Below are 20131 nucleotides of genomic sequence, written 5' to 3'. Positions count from 1 at the left end.
CTTGTGACATGACCCCCTGGTCCTGGGTCCAGGGGCCCTGACCCCCGATGCGATTGAAAATCACGCCTAACTTTGACTCCCCTCAAATATAACTACTAACAGCGTACTGTTGACCAGAAGCCTTACCAATAACGTAAGCAGTTGACTAACACACACTCCATATGTTGTATGTATCATGTGCTGTATACATACAATCTAGTGAGCTAGGGAACCCTGGCTGGTGTGGCTCAGTGGACTGAGTGCAACAAAGGGTCTGCAAAACAAAGGGTCACTGGTTCAATTCCCACTCAGGGCACATGCCTGGGTTGCGGGCCGGGTCCCCAGTAGGGGGCGCATGAGAGGCAACCACACATTGCTGTTGCTCTCCCTCCTTTTCTCCCTCCCTTCCGCAGTCTCTAAAAAGAAAAAAACTTAAAAAAGAAAAGAAAGTACACTAGGGAAAAGAAAATGTGAGGAAGAAAATCACAAGGTTCATCTGTGAGTTTTTCAACTTGTCACACGTCCCCAGCAACGTTCTCAACATTCGCACGGAAAGGAGTCCGCGTGTTTGAGCGGATCCAGGCGGTTCAAACCCGTGCTGTCAAAGGGCCAGCTGTACTTAACATCCTTCATTCATTCACTCATTCATTCCACAAGTGCCTCTCAAGGGCCTCCGGCGACCAGGCCCTCCCCCAGCTGTGGCGCAGGCCAGGCCCCTGCGTGCACGGAGTTCACACACTACAGGAGCGGAGGGAGGAAAGGGCTGCGGACACCGAGGTGCCTGGCAGGCAGTGGGCTGTGGAGGGACGGGGGCCTCGCCGCTGGCAAGCTCACATCCAAGTTCAGGGACGCGATAGCCCCTGGACCGCAAACTCGGGGCCCTCAGAGGCTGCCAAGCCAATGAGGGAAGCGGGGGATGTCCTCCGTCCCTGTCATTACTTGGATAGACGTGAAGTCAAACGGTGTATACAATTTCTACCAAAAAAAAAAAAAATCCACAAAGCTTTGTTGATTTCTGACCTGGGAAAACATTCTATGGGGTGACGGGGCCTTTGAAGCTCACTCCCGGGAGACATGCCAAAGAAATTTAGACTGATGGCCACACAGAGGGCATCCGGACATGGTCCCCCAAGGCGAGTGACAGCCCCCGAGAGGACCATGCTGATGCGGGGGCGGGGGGGGGGGGGGAGGGCTGGAAGGGGTTAAGAAGGAACTGCCTCTGACCAGGTAGATACAATTCATGGAGGCAACAAGCCTTCCTTTCTCACCTTACAGTGGGGGGGGGGGGGAGAGGTTGTTGACCTCAGGTATTTTGAGAATTTTCCTTTTGGTGTATGATGTTGGTCTGTCAGGTTCCAGTAAAAGTCCTTTCCGTTTCGGATTGCTCTAAATAAAGGGATTAATGTGGGGGGAACACCGAGCAGTTTCCGAAGCCCCGCGGCCCCCCTCGGAGGCAGTCTGGCCGCCAATTCTTCCGGGAGCTGCTGTTTTACTGGGCTTTGGTGAGCGGGCCCCCAGCACCTCCCTCCCTTCAAAGGCCTGCGGAGCAGGCGGGAGCTGATCTGCAGGAGGGAGCTGATGTAGGAGAGAACCTGCTGCTCCCAGAGTTCAAAGACCCCTCAGGGACATCAAAGGGCACAGGAGGCTCCAGGCAGCAGAAACCCCAAGGACAGGCTGCTTCCTGCCCCTAATGACCACACACCAGGAGGGCTTTATGGTCTAATTATTTAGGCTCTGCCTCTTCCACCTTGCCCAGGGGGCTGAGGGTAGGTGGGTTGGGGGCGTGGGGGCGGCATTTGCACTCCATCCTACCTCCTGGCCTTATGAAATGCAAGCCGCTGGCCAGGCCCAAGGCCGGTGCAAGCCCCTACCCCGCAGCCACAAGACCTCACTACCCCGCAGGCTGCGCTCTAGGCCTTTGCCAGCCCCAACCCGGATGTCCTCTTTGTACGGTCCCCACCGCCCTGAAATCCTCAGGTCGCAGGTCACTTCCGCCCTTGCGGCAGCCTCGCCCCTCTTTGGCTGAGGTGGCTCCCTCCTGCCGGAGCTCCCAGGCACCAGGCTTCGCTTGTCCTTGTGCACAGCCCAGACCTTTCCCGCGGGACGGCCCAGCACTAACCACACAGCAGGCGCTGGTAAGTGTTCATACATTAACAGATTAGGTGGAACAACGTAACACCAGTTTAACTGCAACTACGAATTTTGCTAACAAGAGTTTACCGCCATGGGTCTGTGGTCTGTTGGCCTGTTATTTAGGCAGGGGCGGGGGAGCGGGGAGGCGGCGTCTGAGAGCATCCTGTGAGCCCTCTCTCCTGAGTACACAGTCAGGCAGAAGCAGGCAGCCACACCCCCCCCCCCCCCCCCCCCCCGGGAACAATGGGGACTCTGTCACCCCTTCCTGGCTCTGTGGCAGGTTGAGTCCTGCCTAATGAAAGTCGACACCAGGGAGATAGGACAGAATTACAAAGGCAAATTCTAGACTCTTAAATGGATTTAGTCCAATTTCTGTAAAGCACTGGTTCTCAAACATGACCACACAATGTGATCTCCTGGAGAGGTCTAGAAACTTCTGGTGCCTGGCTCTCATCACCAGAGGTTCTGATTTCACTGGCATGAGGCGTGACTGGAGCATCTAGATTCTTTTTTTTTTTTTTAATGACAAAGTTACACACGATCCTAATTTTATTCTCAATAATTTTCACGGCAATATTAAATTTATAAAGCTATGAGAAAACTCAATGAACTTTTCCTACTGCCAAAGAAAGGCAATAGAAAAGAAATCTTGAACACAAAAAACAAAGACAAAAGAACAACAATAACAACATCACAGAGATGTAGAGAATCTCGTCTCTAATTCACTTTCCCCAGTGACACCGGGGACAAACTAAGAGCATTGGACGCAGGGCTTCTAAGTCAAGCTCTGTGCTTCCCGCACTTGGAGAATGCACATCGTCCTTCACTTACTTTAAACATAAAAGAAATGAATAATCAACTGTCAAAATATTTAGAGACCACACCAGCAAATGAAATGCCTATGAGGTAAATCTGGATTCCTTAAAGCTCCCAGGGAAATCCAAATGCACAGGAGAAGCCCCCTCGCTGCCTGCTTTCCCTTGGGCCTCAGGAAACTCAGACCGCGGGCCCCACCCAGCATTTGTGATTCAGAGGGTCAGAGAGGTGGGGAGTGGGGTGAAAATTTGCATTTCCACCAAGTTGCCAAGGGATGCTGCTGCCGCTGGTCTGGGCAGTGCCCCGCCGCCCCGCCCCCGCAGTCCAGAGCCCCACTGATGGTTTTACTAGTGCCAAGGAAAAAGTATGAGGTGCCCTCGTTTGAATGACTGGCAGGCTGGAGGGTGGAAAGGAGACAGAAAGAGAGAATGAAGTTACTGGGTTAACAGCAGCCAGCAGAAGCCGGCAGCAGCCTGCTTCCATGCCCGGCTGTTTGCCGGGACTCTGAAGGGGCTTCCACGGGGCTCCCTCCAGGATCCCCTGCAGAGAGCGCCGGCCACCAGGTGCCACGGCCTCCTGCTTAGGCAGGGACTTGCCGTGCTGTTGCCCGCGGCCAGTCTGAAAGCAGCCAACGCTCCTCCCTCATGGACTGTGCTTGGACCCCGGAACTGTCCTCGCTTCCCCTTTCCCCTCGGCTCCACGCTTTACGTGTAGACCAATGCCGTTCTCTCAAAACAACAGCTTGCTTCTAGAAACTTCTACGAAAGGGTCCTGTCCATGGATCTCAGGACAACAGAGGCGTTTGTTTTCACGAGCCCTGCCGCTGGTGGGTTAGACCACGTGTCCCGGGGCTGGGTCCTTTTCTGGGTAGCATGCGGCTCAGGAAACCCTTCCTTCCAGGACAACTTCCCGTCTTTAAGGTTCTTGTTTAACACCAGTAAGCCTCCCACCTTGGCTGCAGGAAAAAATCACCTGGGAGGCTGGGCCCACCTCAGACCAAGTAGATTGGAATTACTCGGGGAGGGCCGGGCCCGTGTTTAGCAGGGGCTCCCAGGCGAGCCTCTGAGCTGAGGGGGCGCCTCTCTTGGCTTCCAGGATGCCGCACAGTTCGAACACTCCGGCTCACTCACTCCTCCCTCTTTCCTCCTCTCTCAGGAAATCCAAGTTGATGACAGAAACCAGGAGTTCTCGTCAAGCTTCAGAGCCAAGCAACGGAGGTTCAGGACAACCACTTCTTGGTCAGAATTCCGACTGACTGTTTTTTATTTGTACCCAGATCCCCAATTTCGGGGGTGAATCCAGGGAAGGCGCTTCTGGACCCGTGCGGAGTTCAAGGCCACGTGCTATCTATAACGTCTACCCTGGTGAACAGTCTAAGGAAAAAATTGCAGAAATAGGAACCACCCTATTTCTCTTATTAAATGCTAGTTATTAAATGCTAGTTTGTGTGACACTCCATGAAGTAGTACCTGTACATGTACAGTAGTACATGTAGACTCGCCATTTCTTGGATACCATGGGTTCCGTTGTGAAATTTCCACGCAGTCGAGACACTGGGTGGCTTTGTTACTGGTATTTCTTTTTCCCTTTCTTTACTTATTTTTTTCGGAGGCGCTTCTTAAGCAATACTTTTTATCTTGAAAAGAAATCTTCACTTCCCCTGGGATAAATTATAGGCTTCTTGCAGTAATCACTACTGCTTAACTGGCATTCAATTTACAGGATAAAAATATATTCTTCTGGCTGCCGTAATGACTGTGTATACAAGACGCGTCCTCAAGCCCCCTCCGAATCCTGGCTCGGAGCAGCTGTCGTGTGAAAGGGGGCGGAATGCGGCTTCAAGCGATGCCAAAAGTATTGCCTAAGCGCTAATTGATATTTTTTACTAGCAGCAACTTTGTAGTTGATAACAGGTTATTAAAACAGGAAAAGAGGGTGTCCTCTGCAGGATCCCATTTGAGACGTGAAAGGAGAAGGTGTTCCAGGCGGAACGCCTCCCAGTGTTGCGTTCTAGTGGAGAAGAGGAAGCCCGTGGGCCGGGGTCGCCAAAGCCCAAGCCAGCGGCAGCGGCTGCCCACGAGTCCTCCCCGCTCCCACCTGTGGCCACATGCGACCCGGCTTGGCGGGCCGCTTGAACATTTGGAGAAAAAAAGAGAAGCTGGAAATGTCAGTGGTACTCAGGGGCCTGCTACCTCTGTTTCTTTTTTAAAAATAATTTTGATATGGGCTTTGAGTTCAATGTCTGCTTTTAAGTGGTGTCTACAGAAGAGGTTAGTGTCACATCTGGCAACGCTGACAGAGCAGAGACTAACTGGTCTGAACTGTGCGCTGCCAAAGGCACGGCTGACGGTCCCCATCTTTGGCCACTCGCAGGACCAGAGACTGTTCCCCCAGGTAGGATGCCACAGCGATTTCACTGCATGGAAGCCAGCAGAGGGCACGCGTATTAGACACACTATAGGTTTTTCCTTAGGAAAACTGTACTTTTTCAGGGAAAAGAACCACCATTCTGGTTCCTAGGCATAAAAAGAGCCCGAGGCACAGATCCATGGCTGACCTGCAGGTTTTGGTGAGAAGTGTGCGCAGGGCAGGAAGAAATCTCTACACCTCAGGGTTCAACCCCTCCGAGGCCCGGTCACCTCGACACGCTGGTCATCTGCTGTCACTTGGTGCTCAGCCTTCCTCCTGTCCTATCAGCACTGATTCTCGCTCTGGGAGTGACAACATTGTCCTAATAAGTGCTGTCCTCGCCTGTTGCTTTGCAAACTTTCACTCATCTTCCTTCCGTTCCCCACCCTCCAGCCCCAACACAGACCCATGCTTCTCAATGCCACCGGCGTGTGAAGACTTTTCATGGCCAAGGCTTCCCTCTTTTGGGGCCCTAGAAGGAAATGAATTTTGTCATCCCTTATCAGGGTTGCGACATGCACAACCAGGACGGGATCAAACACTACTGGAGACCAAGGCCAGGCGGTCTCCAGGCTCCCATGGGCGGAGCAGCTTCTGGGGACATGGAGCCAATTCGTGTGGCAGCAGGAAGTGACCAGGGTCCTTCCACCCCCTCAGATCCCAGCGGGTTCCACCCAGCACTTGGGGGCTGCACTGGTCTTCTAGACCTTGGGCAACATTACGTCCAATGTGGGAAGAGAAAACAGTTCCTATCACGTTGGATCCAAAAGTCAACCGAGAGGCTGACCTGCTGACTCTGTGGTGCTACCAATGGGGCAGCTGCCATGGGACAGGCTGTCCCCAGGCAGGTGGGTCCCTGGGAGGAAGGACAGGGACAAGCTACCCTTAGGGAGAGCACAGTCCCTCGCAAACCAGCTTCCGCCTCAAACTGGAAGGAAAACCTGAATAGGAGGTGAGGCGGGAACGCCCTCATTTCGGAGCTTTTGCCAAGTATTTCAGTCAGCCCTTCTGGGGTGGCAAAGACCACGGCTTCTGGGGCTGTAAGGAGCCTTTCACGTTTTTGGTTCAGTGTTCCGGTTTCCTGCCGCTTCCTTCCAGGGCCTACACGGAAAAGCCCCGTTTCCCCGCCATGCGGAGTTTGGGCTGGCCGGCGTGTTCTCAGACAGATCTGTCAGTGCCCATGCGTCGACGTGCTGGCGTGAGCCAAAAACGTACCACATGGTATGCTGTGTCAAGTTAACCATTTAGACTAGAGCGGGGTCTCTCTTTTTTAAAAAAAATATTATTCATTTATTTATAGAGAGAAGGGGAGGGAAGACGAAAAGGAGAGAAACATCGATGTGAGAGAGAAACATCGATCAGCTGTCTCTTGTGCGCTCTCCTACCAGGGACCAAACCCGCAACCCAGGCATGTGCCCCAAATGGGGACAGAGCTGGCGACCTTTTGCTTTGCAGGATGACGCCAAATCCACTGAGCCACACCGGTCAGGGTTAGAATGCGGCCTCTTTTAACAGGAAGGATGGGAGCTGCTGTACCAACCGTATCTACACAGGAATTTAGTCTTCAAACTATAAAGGAAGCTGAGTGAAACCTACCATCAAACTGTAAGCCAGCCAAAGGTCCCGTGGAGCTGCTGCCGGTGAATAAAGCATGGGCGACCAACAAGAGACCACAGAAGAGATTCCAAAATCAGGGCACGGGCGCTGCCAAGAGCTCAGCTGGTTACAGTGGGGTCCCAATACACCAAGGCTGCACCGGCAGCCCCAGGCAAGGCACGTGCAAGAATCAACCAGTGAGGGCATCAGTAAGTGGAACAACAAATCTCTCTCTAAAAATCAATTTTAAAAAAACTCCAAAATCAGAGCAAGAAAGCTACTCTAAAGACTCCCTCGTGGAACAAACTCCGGAATGAAACAAAAGTTTTCCTTCCATCCCCACCAAGTTTCACGCGCGCGCACACACACACACACACACACACAGCGTCATACCTCATTTAATTCCGCTTATGTTGCCTGTTTTACAACTGAAGGCAAGACCCTCCACCAGCAAACAGATCACCACTCACTTTACTGCGGTGGTCTGGCACGGAACTCACAATGTCCCTGTGGTCTGCCTAGTACGTACGCATACCTACATACACACACGTGCACACACACACACACACTCATACGAACACATATACATACTCACATACGTATTCACACACATACATACTCACACACACTCTCCACACGCACCCACAGCTGCACACGCCGCGCGGCGAGGCGGTCGGCCGGAAGGGCTGCCCCCCGGCGTGCTCCGCCGCTCTTCCCCAGTTCCGACGTCTGCAGGAGTCACTGGCTGGGCTCGGACCCCGCGCTTCTAACCGGCTCCCTGCTGAGGCGAACGACCTCAGACCACAGTGGGAGCAGCAAGGCACTAGATGTGGTTTTGCCGTGTCCCTCCACGCTGCCCCTGGAGACACCCTCTCTGCCCGATTCTGATGGGGCAGTTGTAGGTGACAATCGCCAGGTCAGTCGGGACAGGTCAGGCTGGGATGGGCGCAGGAGAGATGTTTCCAGAAGCCTGTTCTGCTGAGCGAGCCAAGTCCTACGTGTGCCGGGCCAGTTGGCCACCTCGTTCTTCAGGGCCGCTCCTGTCTGTGCCACCCCTTGGGGATCCCAGGGCACATGCCGCACAAACCGGTGCTCCCTGACGCAGAGCCTACTCAGTCACCTACAGGATCATCAGGTGTCATGGACCCCGTGAGCTCGTGTCCCTGGCTGGAAGGCTCCTTTGACCAGAAACCGACCTGCACAGGACTCTCGGTCAAGGGCAGGGGCCCTGTCGTTGGGTCCTCGGTGTGTCTTAAAGCTGCCCCATGGCAGCGGTCCCAGGGGACCCACCACCGCATCCTCAGCGTGGGAGACACTGTCACCAAGTTCCACTTGTAAAGGCTCTGCCCCCTCCTTCTCTTCAACAGTCTGCCCGGCTGTAAGCTGAGGAAGCCGGGGCCACGGCGTGGGCCCAGGTTCAGCCCCCCGGGTGGCATGTCCCAGCACCGTGGGGCCCTGAGCCTCCCGCTGGCTGCCCATCCCCCTGCACAGCACCAGCACCTCCGGGGACCTCGACAACCCCAGGCGTCTCCCTGGCTCAGCCCAAAGATGACCAACCCTCCTTCTTTCCCTTCTCCCTCTGCTCCCGATCACAATCAGACATGAGCATCAGCAAAGCGCCAAGCTTAGCACCTGCCCCTTGTCATCGCTGCAAAAGTGCGGTTCTGATTAGCAAGACAATGTCTTTCTGACACATCCAGGGACTTGCTAGGAAAATTAGAAACCCCCTTGTTCTGCACTCCTCTATTATTTATATATTTTTTTCCCTAAGGGCCAGATCCTCACACGGGTCCCTGGCCACAATGGTGCCTGTTCTGGCGTCAGGCACAGCGTCTGACTTCGCGGCTCCCCGAGACCCCTCGAGCCTTTCTGTGGGTCCTGTCTGTGGCTGCTGCCTGGCAAAACCGCCGCCTTTGTGCAGTGTGAGAGCACGCCCTCTGTGCCTGAGGACAGACGAGGATGAGGAGGGCTCGTCCCTAGAGCTGGCCGCTGAGCGGGCTGGTGGCACATTTCCCAGGCTCTCAGGAGAGGGCAGCCACGCTTGGGTTTTTGGTTTAAAGTTTTCCATCAGCAGTGGGCAGCAGATGAACAGGGATCTCAGGCAGGAAACCGAACACCTTGAGGGAGTGGGGACGTGTCTTAGCCAGCTCAGGCTGCCGTTAAAAAAATGCCATGAACGAGTCAGCTGGTCAACAAGAGAAACTTATTTCTCACAGTGCTGGAAATCAGAAGTCCAAGGGCAGGGTGCCAGGATGGCCAGGGCTGGTGGGGGCCCTCTCCTGGGCTGCGGGACAGCTGCCGTCTCGCCGTGTCCTCACGTGAGGTAAAGAAAGATAGCTCTCCCATCTCTTCTTCTAAGGGCGCTAATCCCATTCACGAGGGCTCCCCCCTCATCGGCTAATCATCTCCCTACGGCCCCCCTTCAGATACTATCACAAATGGGGGCTAGATTTCAACCAATGAATTCTGAGGGGACACACACGTTCAGTCCATAGTGGAGCACCATGTAAGCAGACGATGTCTTCCCAAGCAAAGGGAAGCAAAGCCGGTCACCAGGAGAGCCGCGCATGGAGGCCTCGGCCTGAGCCTGGCCCACTTGTTTAACGGACCCTGCACCTTGGCCTGGGGCCCGGGACTGGGTCTCCGCCCGGCCACTCGGACTCGCCATCTGCAGGAGGAGGCTGAGATGCCTTCAGACGTCCCCTCCAGCTCTGAACACCAGGAGCAACGCCCCTGAGGTGAAGTTCCGGAAGCCGCGGCAAGCTCATGAGGACACTGGCTCTCGGCGACTTCCCAGGACGGTCGGTAAAGTAAGGCAGTTCTAAGGGGACTTCAGAATTTGGTTCTTCCGCCGAACTCAGCTTGCATCCCGTCTCTTCCAACACCGTCTCAGCCCACTTCACTTGAAGGAAGGAACGCAAGTGATTCGTGGGCTGGAAGTACTGAACACGAGCTGAGCTTTGTAACTTCCGTCGTTACCGTAAGGAAGCTTGGGAGGCAGCGGACGCCGCAGATCCGGCTGGGTTTCCCGTCACGGAGATAATGTCCAGCCACTAGGGGTCGGCCCGGCTGCCCAGGACGCAGGCGGCGCTCGAAAGGCTGACCCTCTGCTGGTGGTCGCCTGGCCTAGGCAGAGCTGGGAAGGCTGCGGTCAAGGTTCCCCTCAGGACAGCGGCTCTGGGCTTGCCAGGCAACTAGAGTGTCCTCACCTCACCTCTGAGTCCGCGTCCGGGGTAAGACTCCAAAGGATATCCTGGTAATCTCCCTGCAAGTCCTGCTAATTCCTGCTTAGAGCACAAAGGCCATTGAAGTAGGGCCACTGGTTACAACGTTCCTGCTGATCTGGACGCTGCACTTCCCATTCAAAAATTCCCAGCCTGGGAGGGCACAGAAGGATATTCTGCTTTTGCTGGTGTGTGGCATCGGGGGAGAAGGGGAGCGGAAGGGAGGGGCTGTTGTAAAGCCTGTGATTGGCAGGGAGAGAGCTGTGCTGGGCACAGGCTGGCCTCGCAGATCCCCGGGGGCCTCCCCGGCGGCCACCAGAGTCAGCACGACTCAGCGAAGACGGGAGGAGGAGGGATGTGGCCGGGGCAGAAGGCGGGGCAGACAAGACCGGGCTTGTGAAGCCATGTGAACGACCCTGCAATTTTCAGCAGCAAACTTCAAAAATGACGATAAAAGGAAATGAGGCCTGAAGGTTTTGTACGGGGCTGGGATCTGGATAAGACAGCTGTGCTCTGGGGACACTCACATGCGGACCTTGATCCAGGGACCAAACACTGAGAAACTGTACTCAGGAATCGCTCCAAGCACCTCGGCGTGAAACCACAGCGCCCTGAGCACCTCCAGCACGCCTGATTGCCCTGAAGTCTGGCTGGTGAAGGCCGTGAGAGCTGAGTAAAAACGGAAGGAACGACCCGGGGAGCCAGAGAGGAGCCCGTCTGAAAATCCAGGGTGGGACTTGCCGGCTGCAGAACCAGACCCGCACCTGCCCGCAGACCTGCTGGGGGAGGGTGCCCCGTCTTTCTGGGCTGCAAGAAAGACTCACCGTCTGTGATACACACAACTACCCTAATTCCAACTAGAATGACCTGCTCGCAGGATTTCTAAACAGGTACATTTCCAGGAATCCCCCTCTGCTGCACCTTCCTTATAAAGGCGCCCACCTGCCAAGTGGGCACAGGGCAAAGGGCCCGGGCAGGAGCGGTGGCTGCCCGCTCACACGCGGCCTGCGTGCCCCACGCATCTCCCCCGACTCGTTCTTCATGCAGATCCCAGACAAGCACTGCCCCTTGTCACCCATCTGCACGATGGCTTCCCTTGCTTCCTGTCCTGGGATTGAGACAATTCTTTTCCCTTTGAATTGCGTTGGCTGCAGCTGTGAGGATGCTCCCCGAGGAGAGCTTTCCTTGCCTTCTCCCTCTGCTCCCCGGACACCTGTTCGCCCTCCGCCCATCAGCCACGACTCGGCCCACATTCTGTGCCGCACACCAGGCGAGCACGTCCTCGGGCACACATCAACGGGACACCCTTCCAGCGTCCCTGGCCCCGAACTCCTCTCTGCACCGTGTCACATTCCGAGTGCCAGGAGCTGGCTTTTGACGGCGTCCTTGTTGGACCTGCGTGGAGCTGTGGATCCCATTTGTGACTTCAGAGCAGGTGGTGGCATCCACTGCCCTCTGTCCCCGTAGGATAAAGTCCCTGCTCCATGTGTGCTTCCGCCCTCCTCCCAGTAACACCAGCCAGGACAGTGCTTCCAAACGGGCGGGGGGGGGGGGGCTCACTTCCAGGGGGCTGTGACCGTTTGTGCAGCTCTGAGAATCCAGCTGTGCACTACACGCGGCTGCCACCAAGTCCACCGACATGCATGCCTCGCTGCACATCTGCAGCACACATGCGGCCGCTGTGTCACCAAACCCAGCCCCCGTGAGGCCGTCTGTGCGTCTAAAGCCCTGCCCAGCACTGCTCTTCATTCTGGGCACTTGTGCACTCAGTGCCTGGGCCCCACCTGCTTCTCCTCCTCTGTCCCTTCCCTTTGCCTGTCCCATTCATCTCACCCCCAGGTCACTGTATGCTGTGTTCTGTGCCCTCACAGAGGTCTCCTGGGAGACGTCACACGAGAGTAACAGGGCTAAGTCTGCCTCGGGTGACAGCTTCCAGGATGGCTGTGCGTTTCTTCCCCTGTCTCGCCAGCTTTAGGCAGGTGACCAGGGGCTGGAATTGAGGGTGATCGCGGGGGAGAGGCGAGCAAGGGCCTGGAGTGCCGGACCACATCCTGCCCGGTTTGCGGCTCCTCCCAGAGGGAGGCCCCGAGGGGGGGATGATGGGCAACAGACGCGGATGAGGCCCGAAATCGACACGGAAGCCTCTGCGACCTCACGTGCCCGCGGGCCTGCCACCTGGCTGCGGTGGGCTGCCCGGGAGAACCTCTAAGCTCGCCCACCCCTATGAGCGTGATCTGCTCGAGGGAGGGGGGGCCTGGCCCTGGCACTTCCTAAAGGCCTCAGGTGCCCCTCTGGGACAGCACTGCCCAGCTGCCCCTGCACCAAGCTACATTAGGCCACGAAGCTTCCCTGCAGAGAGAGGTTTTCAGGGGCCACGGTCCGAGCCAGCGGACCAGAGTAGAGGTTAATTTCAGAAGGGAAAGATCCAAGAAACGGTAGATGGAAGGCAGGAAAAACCCCAGGAAGATCAGGTGGGGGAAACGTGCACCCAAGCACAGGGGGCGAGAGCCGGATTCGGGGCAGGGCTTCAGGCCCGTGTGGAGGGCCTTTTGGAGATTTACTGGGGTCCAGGGGTCCCGTGGTTTGGACTGACTCTCCAGACAGGCATCGATCCGGCTCACGCTGATCGGACGGAGCCTCTTAAATCCAACAGAAGCCGAGGTTCATTTTCTGCCAGGGAAGGCTCTTTGTTTCCACACAGTAAAAAAAAAAAAAAACTCTCTCTTTTTTTCTGAGTGGGTGGCCCCTGCTCCTCATCCCACCCAAAAAGCCCGGGGTTTTGACATTTCCCGGGAGCTCTCTGTCTCGCCTGACGGAGCAGCACGCTCCGTGCCCAGCGCTCTGGGGGTCCCTGGGCCCCCGCCTCTGGCTGAGAGGCAGGTCTGTGCCTTGCTGGCCTCCAGCTGCGCCAGGAGGGCCCTTACCACCAAGCGACTCTCCGGCTGCCTCGCACCTTATCTGACTGATGCCCCCCTGAGCAGAGGCGTTCTAACCGGGATGCTGTCGAACCCCTCACTTCCTCTCTTGGACACCGAACCTGCCAAATCACAGCAAACAATATATTCCAAAATTCTAGCAGATGTATCACACCTAGTCATAGTAATATTTCATTGCAGTCACTACAGTCCCCCAGCCCTCGATCGGTGAGGGTGTAGCTTGACTTGGTTTTTGCCTTTCCTTGGGGACAGCTGGCATGGACAAGAGCTTCTCCCCTTCTCAGGGGACAGTGTTTCCCATGGCCAAGCAGTTAAGCCTTGAAAGCATGAGGGCCATCACAGCCATCTTCGCATGCGCAGCAGCTACCCCTCTTTCAAGGTCCCCAAGGAATACGAAAGGCACAGGAGGGCGCAGGCTGAAACACCTGCATTTGCAGTGGGGCCACCACGACAAGGAGACGGCTGCCTTCCCAAACTCGCACACGGCCACGTTTCTACCACTAGGTAAACCGAGGTCATGTGCAGCTGCCTACCTGGCAGTCTTTCATGGGCAAGACAGCACCCAAGGCCATGCAAACCGCAAAGCCATTGTCAGATGGCTGCGGCTTGCAGGCCACTCCTCCTCCAGGCAGGAACACAGGGCAGCCCCCTCCCAGTTCCACCCACGCCCCCCACCTGGAACTGCACACCCTCCAGTCCCTGTCTAAAGCTGGGGCTCCAGCGTTTTCAGCCCTACTTTAAAGAAGGGTAATTATGAGATGGCTGTCTGTCATCAGAAGGCTCTCAGTCATCAGAAGGCTGTCTGTCATCAGAGGCTGTCAGTCATCAGAAGGCTGCCTGTCAACAGAAGGCTGTCAGTCATCGGAAGGCTGTCAGTCAACGGAAGACTGCCAGTCATCAGAGGCTCTCAGTCATCAGAAGGCTGTCTGTCATCAGAGGCTCTCAGTCATCAGAAGGCTGTCTGTCATCAGAGGCTGTCAGTCATCAGAAGGCTGCCTGTCAACAGAAGGCTGTCAGTCATCGGAAGGCTGTCAGTCAACGGAAGGCTGTCAGTCATCGGAAGGCTGTCAGTCATCGGAAGGCTGCCAGTCATCGGAAGGCTGCCAGTCATCAGAAGGCTGTCAGTCATCAGAAGGCTGCCAGTCATCAGAAGGCTGCCTGTCAACAGAAGGCTGCCAGTCATCAGAAGGCTGTCAGTCATCAGAAGGCTGCCAGTCATCAGAAGGCTGCCAGTCAACAGAAGGCTGTCAGTCAACAGAAGGATGCCTGTCATCAGAAGGCTGCCAGTCATCAGAAGGCTGCCAGTCATCAGAAGCTGCCTGTCAACAGAAGGCTGTCAGTCATCAGAAGCTGCCTGTCAACAGAAGGCTGTCAGTCATCAGAAGGCTGTCAGTCAACAGAAGGCTGCCAGTCATCAGAAGGCTGTCAGTCAACAGAAGGATGTCAGTCAACAGAAGGCTGCCAGTCATCAGAAGCTGCCTGTCAACAGAAGGCTGTCAGTCATCAGAAGCTGCCTGTCAACAGAAGGCTGTCAGTCATCAGAAGGCTGTCAGTCAACAGAAGGCTGCCAGTCATCAGAAGGCTGTCAGTCAACAGAAGGATGTCAGTCATCAGAAGGCTGCCAGTCATCAGAAGGCTGCCAGTCAACAGAAGGATGTCAGTCAACAGAAGGCTGCCTGTCATCAGGAGGCTGTCAGTCAACAGAAAGATGTCAGTCATCAGAAGGCTGCCTGTCATCAGGAGGCTGCCAGTCAACAGAAGGCTGTCAGTCAACAGAAGGCTGTCAGTCATCAGAAGGCTGCCTGTCATCAGAAGGCTGCCAGTCATCAGAAGGCTGCCAGTCATCAGAAGGCTGTCAGTCAACACAAGGCTGCCTGTCATCAGAAGGCTGCCAGTCATCAGAAGGCTGCCAGTCATCAGAAGCCTGTCAGTCAACAGAAGGATGTCAGTCAACAGAAGGCTGCCTGTCATCAGGAGGCTGTCAGTCAACAGAAGGCTGCCAGTCATCAGAAGGCTGCCTGTCATCAGAAGGCTGCCAGTCATCAGAAGGCTGCCTGTCATCAGAAGGCCGTCAATCTCACCTATGGACCCCAGTTTCCTAAAAGCCCCTCCTGATGACACATTTACTTTCTTCTGCTGACTGTGCTACACCATTTAGTGTCCTTTCTGCCGTGGCAGGCAGCAAACTGCAGGTATTAATATCTTGGTTTGGGGGATATGTAACAAGCTCTCTTCCCTATTACCTGTCTCTTGTCATTTGGATCCTTATTTTAATGGCCATGTTGCCTGGGTTCATAATCATGTAAGTGATTCCAAACTATTTTAGGGAGGAAGTAGACATTTTTTAGAAAGTAAGACTCGTTTCCTAGTCTAGAAAGCAAAGGCGAACTAATACCTGCTGGACAGGACTGATTCAATAGCATGAGGCATAGCAGCTAACGCGGCAGGTGCTCAATAAATGAGTGTGTTACTACTTCCTATCCTATGCAGCATTAGTTACATTATCAAGGCAAGTACTTTTCATTTAATTTATAATTTAGCATCGATTGGATTGCACGCTGGATGGGGGCCTGGGGACAGCACCAAATAAATTATTTTTGAACTACGATACTTAAAACAAAACCATGCACACACAGAGACACTAGAAAGAGGGAGAAAAATAGCATTCCAGCACTCAGATGAGTCAACCGCTGAAAAGGAACCTGAGACTTTGCTTTGTGTTTCCTGACAGCCAAAGTGGAAGGAAAATATTGTTCGTTTATGCAGCTCCCATTGATTAATGCAAGGTGTCCCTCACTCAGGAAGGGAATTCTCTGCCTGACACTTGGATCTAAGGGTAAAGGCGCGCACTGATCCTCGTATGTGAAGTACTGGGTAAGTAACACAAAGGCCCCCCATACGCAGGCCCACGTGCGAAGGCACGCACACCCAGCCTTCAAAGAGATGTGGCACTTTATCAGCATTAAACGGAGAGGGACCAGTGGGTGGGCCTCTGGGGATTTTCTATGGGTACACAGAGGGTACACTTTTCCATTTTCTAAAACTTCCATCCACAAATTTTCTCGGCGAGCATGGACCGGCGTCTCAGGTCCGCTGAGAACAGCCTTTTGTCCTATCTTAGTTCACAGGTACTGAAGGAGCGTGCAGTGAACCGTGCCACTCCATGCCAAAACACGCAACAGCTTCTAAGCGCCGCGTCTGAGAGGCAGCCTGGCCAGGGGCTTCCCTGGGAGTGAAGGTCGGCCTGGATCAGCCTTGCCCGCTGACCTGAGCCCAGCGGACCGGCACGATGCGGGGACGGGGGCTTCATCTGTGGGGGCTCTGCTTCCCAAGGCTCCCGGATGATCAGAGACAGCAGACTTCCCTGGGAAACTGTAGCCACCCAGCAAGGGGCAGGGCCGAATGCTAGCAGGGTTTATTGGCTTTGATTAACAATAAGGTGTTTGTTTTTGTAGGTAATTAGAGTTCAATAGTGGGCTATAAAGGGTCCTCTAAGAAATCCTAAACAGACTGTAGCTAAAGGCTACTACAGTCTGACTGAATCTAACCATTCATCCTTGCAGACCCCCTGGGCCACGCCGACGGGCTTTGATCCCACACAATGGCACAGGTCATCAGGCAGAAAATGGCCCTCTGTTTCTCAGTGTCCGCGGAGAAAAGGCCTCTGTGCAGCACGCGTGCGAGCGCACGCGGGGGCACCCAGCACTCCTGTGTGTGCCCTGGGGCTGAAGCTGGCCCCGGGACAATGCAGGGCAGGCTGTCTTTTCAAAGCGCCCAACAAGCTGCACACTGGGAAATGTTTTGACAACTCTGCACGCTCACAGCCATTAGGAAGCCGATTCTGGGGACCGACGAGGTTCTGGGTGCGTCAGGCGACAGTCAGAAGGTGTTTGCCAAAGCCCTATCGATTGATGCTTTCCTTTGAGCGCCCACTCTTAGGCACGGGGTTGTTTCGAACAAATCAGAGGTAAGAATACACTAATTTGACTGTAATTCATTTTCAAATTACGTTCTGGTAGTAGAGACAAGAAACTAAAAGTGCTGTCATCAACTTTTTTAAAAAAATTCCGTCAAGATGAAATAACTGTGTAGAGAGACAACGGCTCCTATTTCTCCTGGCCAATGACCTGTCGTTCCTCCTGAGTTTCCAGGAAATATGCGGAAAACCGTTTGCAGTCACTGTACCCACATCGTGATGACCAGCAGGTGCAGAGAAGTCAATTACCGATCTGCCTACAGGACTGAAAGAAATCAAAACCAGACCCGATAATCAAAGCAAGCCCCCAAAATAAAATAAGCAAAGCCACAGAAAGGGTTAATACAGGAGGAAAACTGTTTTCCTCACACACTGGTTTTACTCTTGCAGGAAGCTGGAGTTTCCACTTTGGGTCCCAAGCATCTTACTAGGTAGGTCAACAGAAAACCTTTACCATATATTTCCCCCCCCAAGAACTAGAGTCACATGTCCTTTTGTTCTGTTCAAGCCAAAACAAATTTTCCCATTGTTTTGCACACTCTGGCCTCCTCCATTTATTTATTTTTTTAAGTTCCTAAGCATTTGGGTCACACTTTTCCCCTTCAGAGAAACGTGAAGCCAAGAGCCGCTCTGGGAGAAAGAGCCAGCCCTTGGGCCGCAGTTTTAGAGTCAGCTGACTTTCTGCCACCTGAGGCTTCCTGCAGTGGCCTCGACCTTGGGCCAGGAGCTCAACCCCTCTGACCTTCTGCTTCCTCATCTGAAAAACCAGGAGGCTGCCTCGGACACACACACCCCCAGCCCTGCCCCGGGCCCACAGGGCCTGCGGTTACTTCCCCTTGGAGGGAGGGACTGCCAAGTGCCAGGAGGCAGTCGCTGTTGGCGCTTTAAGGCTAAGACACTGCTGTCCTACCTTCGGAAAGCTGGACGTTGCTGGAAAAAAAAAATAGGAAGTCAATCATAGGAAGAGAGACACATCCTATTATGTGAGTGAGAGGTTGAGAGTGAGTCCAAGATCACGCTGATCCAGGAAACACAACTCGAAGACACTGAGAGAAACCTCTTGCCAGTCCCGCGTCAGCTTTCGGAGCGGACCCGAACACCAGGTTCACGTGTCAGCTCTCAAAGCCTGTCTGTCCTGGGACATCTCGGGTCCCCTGAGGGGCCGGGACCCGGGCTCCCGGGCCCAGGCCCGCGCGGGGAAGGGGCAGAGGCCTGCCACAGCGCCAGGTTAGCATTTAGAGAACGCAAGCGCAAAGGTACGTGTTCAGAAAGGCAATGAGGCAGGCAGAACAGTACGGAGTCCGATACTTACTTGTGGCCCAGCTCATGGGCGATGGTAAAGGCCAGATTGAGACCATTGTCTTCGGCAAGCACACATTTCCTCTTAGCACTGCACACGCCTCCTAAGTAAGCAATTCCTGCAGCAGAGACACAAAACACATCCTCTTCAGAACACGGGGCCCCGACCTTGCCGGGCAGGTGCACGCGGCCACCCATCACGCACGGCCGTGGGCGGGGCAAACTGGGAGGACGATGGGCCCGGGGCTGGCCCTGCTGGTCCAGCGCTGACAGACAGACCGACCGCCTGGCGTGTGCTGCTTTTTCTACAAGCCTTATAATAATCACCACCCGGACATCAGGCAACAGGCTGAACAGTTTACACAAAGTATCTAATTTAGTCCTCATTACCAGTGTGAAACTGAGATTCAGGAAGGAAAGGCAACTTTGTCTCAGAGTCACCTGGACTAGCTGGGCTGGGAGGCTGTCTAGCTTCAGGTCCCAGGCTGGGACCAGAGGTCAGCAAGGCCAGGCAGCCAGCGTGCAGAGCTTAAGGAGAGGCGCCCTCTCAAGAGCTGGCCCTGCGCTGGCGTGTCGCCCAGAGGGAGGCCGTGCTTCCTTAAATTCTGTACCCTGGGCACCTCCTCCCCTCACGCCAGCCCTGGCCCTGTGAGGTCGATGCTGCTGGTGTGAGCCTGGATCTGGGCTGGGGCTGACCGCAGCGAGCGGGCCAGGGACAGGCTGTGGACGAAGCTCCAGAAAACGTTTCGGGAGAGACAGAAGGAAGCTGGGATCCAGAGGGAGGGAGAGGAGGCTGCCGAGCGCAGGCCTGGAAGTCATTACTGAGGGCGAGCCCGTGGCCCCACTGGCCCACCTCGGCACACACTTGACTTGGGGACCCTCCCCGAGATGGGAGCGAACCAGCACAGGCAGGAAGGATGCAGACATAGGGGGGTGGGGCGCGTGAGCCAGGGCTGAGCCCAGAGGCTGGAAGGCCGCTAGCCTCTACGGGACACGTGGGAGTTTTACTGGGGAGATGGGCTCGTCTGGCAGAGGGACATGTGTCAGAAATACAGGGGCCTTGGACTGACGGGACACGTCTGAGGAATGCCGGGCAGTTGGCTGTGCGCCGGCCATGTCTCCTGCCGACGCTGCAGGGCTGCCCCCGCCGGTGGCGGTGCCCCACGCTTCCTCTTAGCTTCCGCTATCTCCGCACGCAGGGCGGACAGCCCCCACCACCCAGGATTCCCCTTTGGCTTCTCTCAACCAAAGCAGGAGCCCGCGAGCCCCAAGCCCTCCCAGGGTGTGGAATCGTGAGGACTGGAAACATCTGTACCCCCGCTGTGGTGGCATCTGATAAGTCCCCAATAAAGCCTGTGAAAGGAAGGAGCCCGTGGTTGCAGGATGTGGGGTGGAGGGTGCTGGGAAAGGGGAGCTAGCAGGTCACACACCTGGGGAGGCTCAGCTCTCCGCCCACTGCAAGGCCACAAGGTGTGTGCAGCAGGCAGCGGCTCTGCCAGCCCCGGCCCTGTGCCGGGGAGGCGCTGTGTCCCTGCCAAGCTGCACGCAGCCCCGGTCTGAGGGCTGCCTGCACTAACGCGCACAAGGCGCCTTAGGACCTGAAGGTGACCTCGCAGGCACAGGAGTTTTGCAGGGAAGGAACTAGCAGAGGAGGATGGGACGGGGGAAAGAACTAATTAAAATAAGCCTTCCTCCCTGCTCCCAAAACGCTAAACCAACACCTCTGTTGGCATCAATTTCAAACAGGGGTGGCTCGGCCACAA

The 20131-nt window shown here is 55.2% G+C and overlaps 1 protein-coding gene across 1 annotated transcript in view; it reads right to left on the bottom strand.

Annotated features, from left to right (window-relative positions):
* The window catches only part of ADAMTS17 (ADAM metallopeptidase with thrombospondin type 1 motif 17), a 190227-nt gene that overhangs the window by 92907 nt on the left and 77189 nt on the right, over window positions 1-20131 (bottom strand). The window contains exon 8 of the mRNA XM_054561974.1: window positions 18382-18487. Coding sequence (XP_054417949.1) covers window positions 18382-18487 — 106 coding nt within the window. The remainder of the gene's footprint in view (window positions 1-18381; window positions 18488-20131) is intronic.

Source organism: Pteronotus mesoamericanus, unplaced genomic scaffold (genome assembly GCF_021234165.1).
Source record: "Pteronotus mesoamericanus isolate MK-2021 breed Mesoamerican mustached bat unplaced genomic scaffold, CSHL_Meso_final scaffold_582, whole genome shotgun sequence".
Classification (NCBI taxonomy): domain Eukaryota; kingdom Metazoa; phylum Chordata; class Mammalia; order Chiroptera; family Mormoopidae; genus Pteronotus; species Pteronotus mesoamericanus.
Note: the sequence above shows the minus strand (reverse complement) of the source record. Positions and strands in the feature narration are given on the sequence as shown.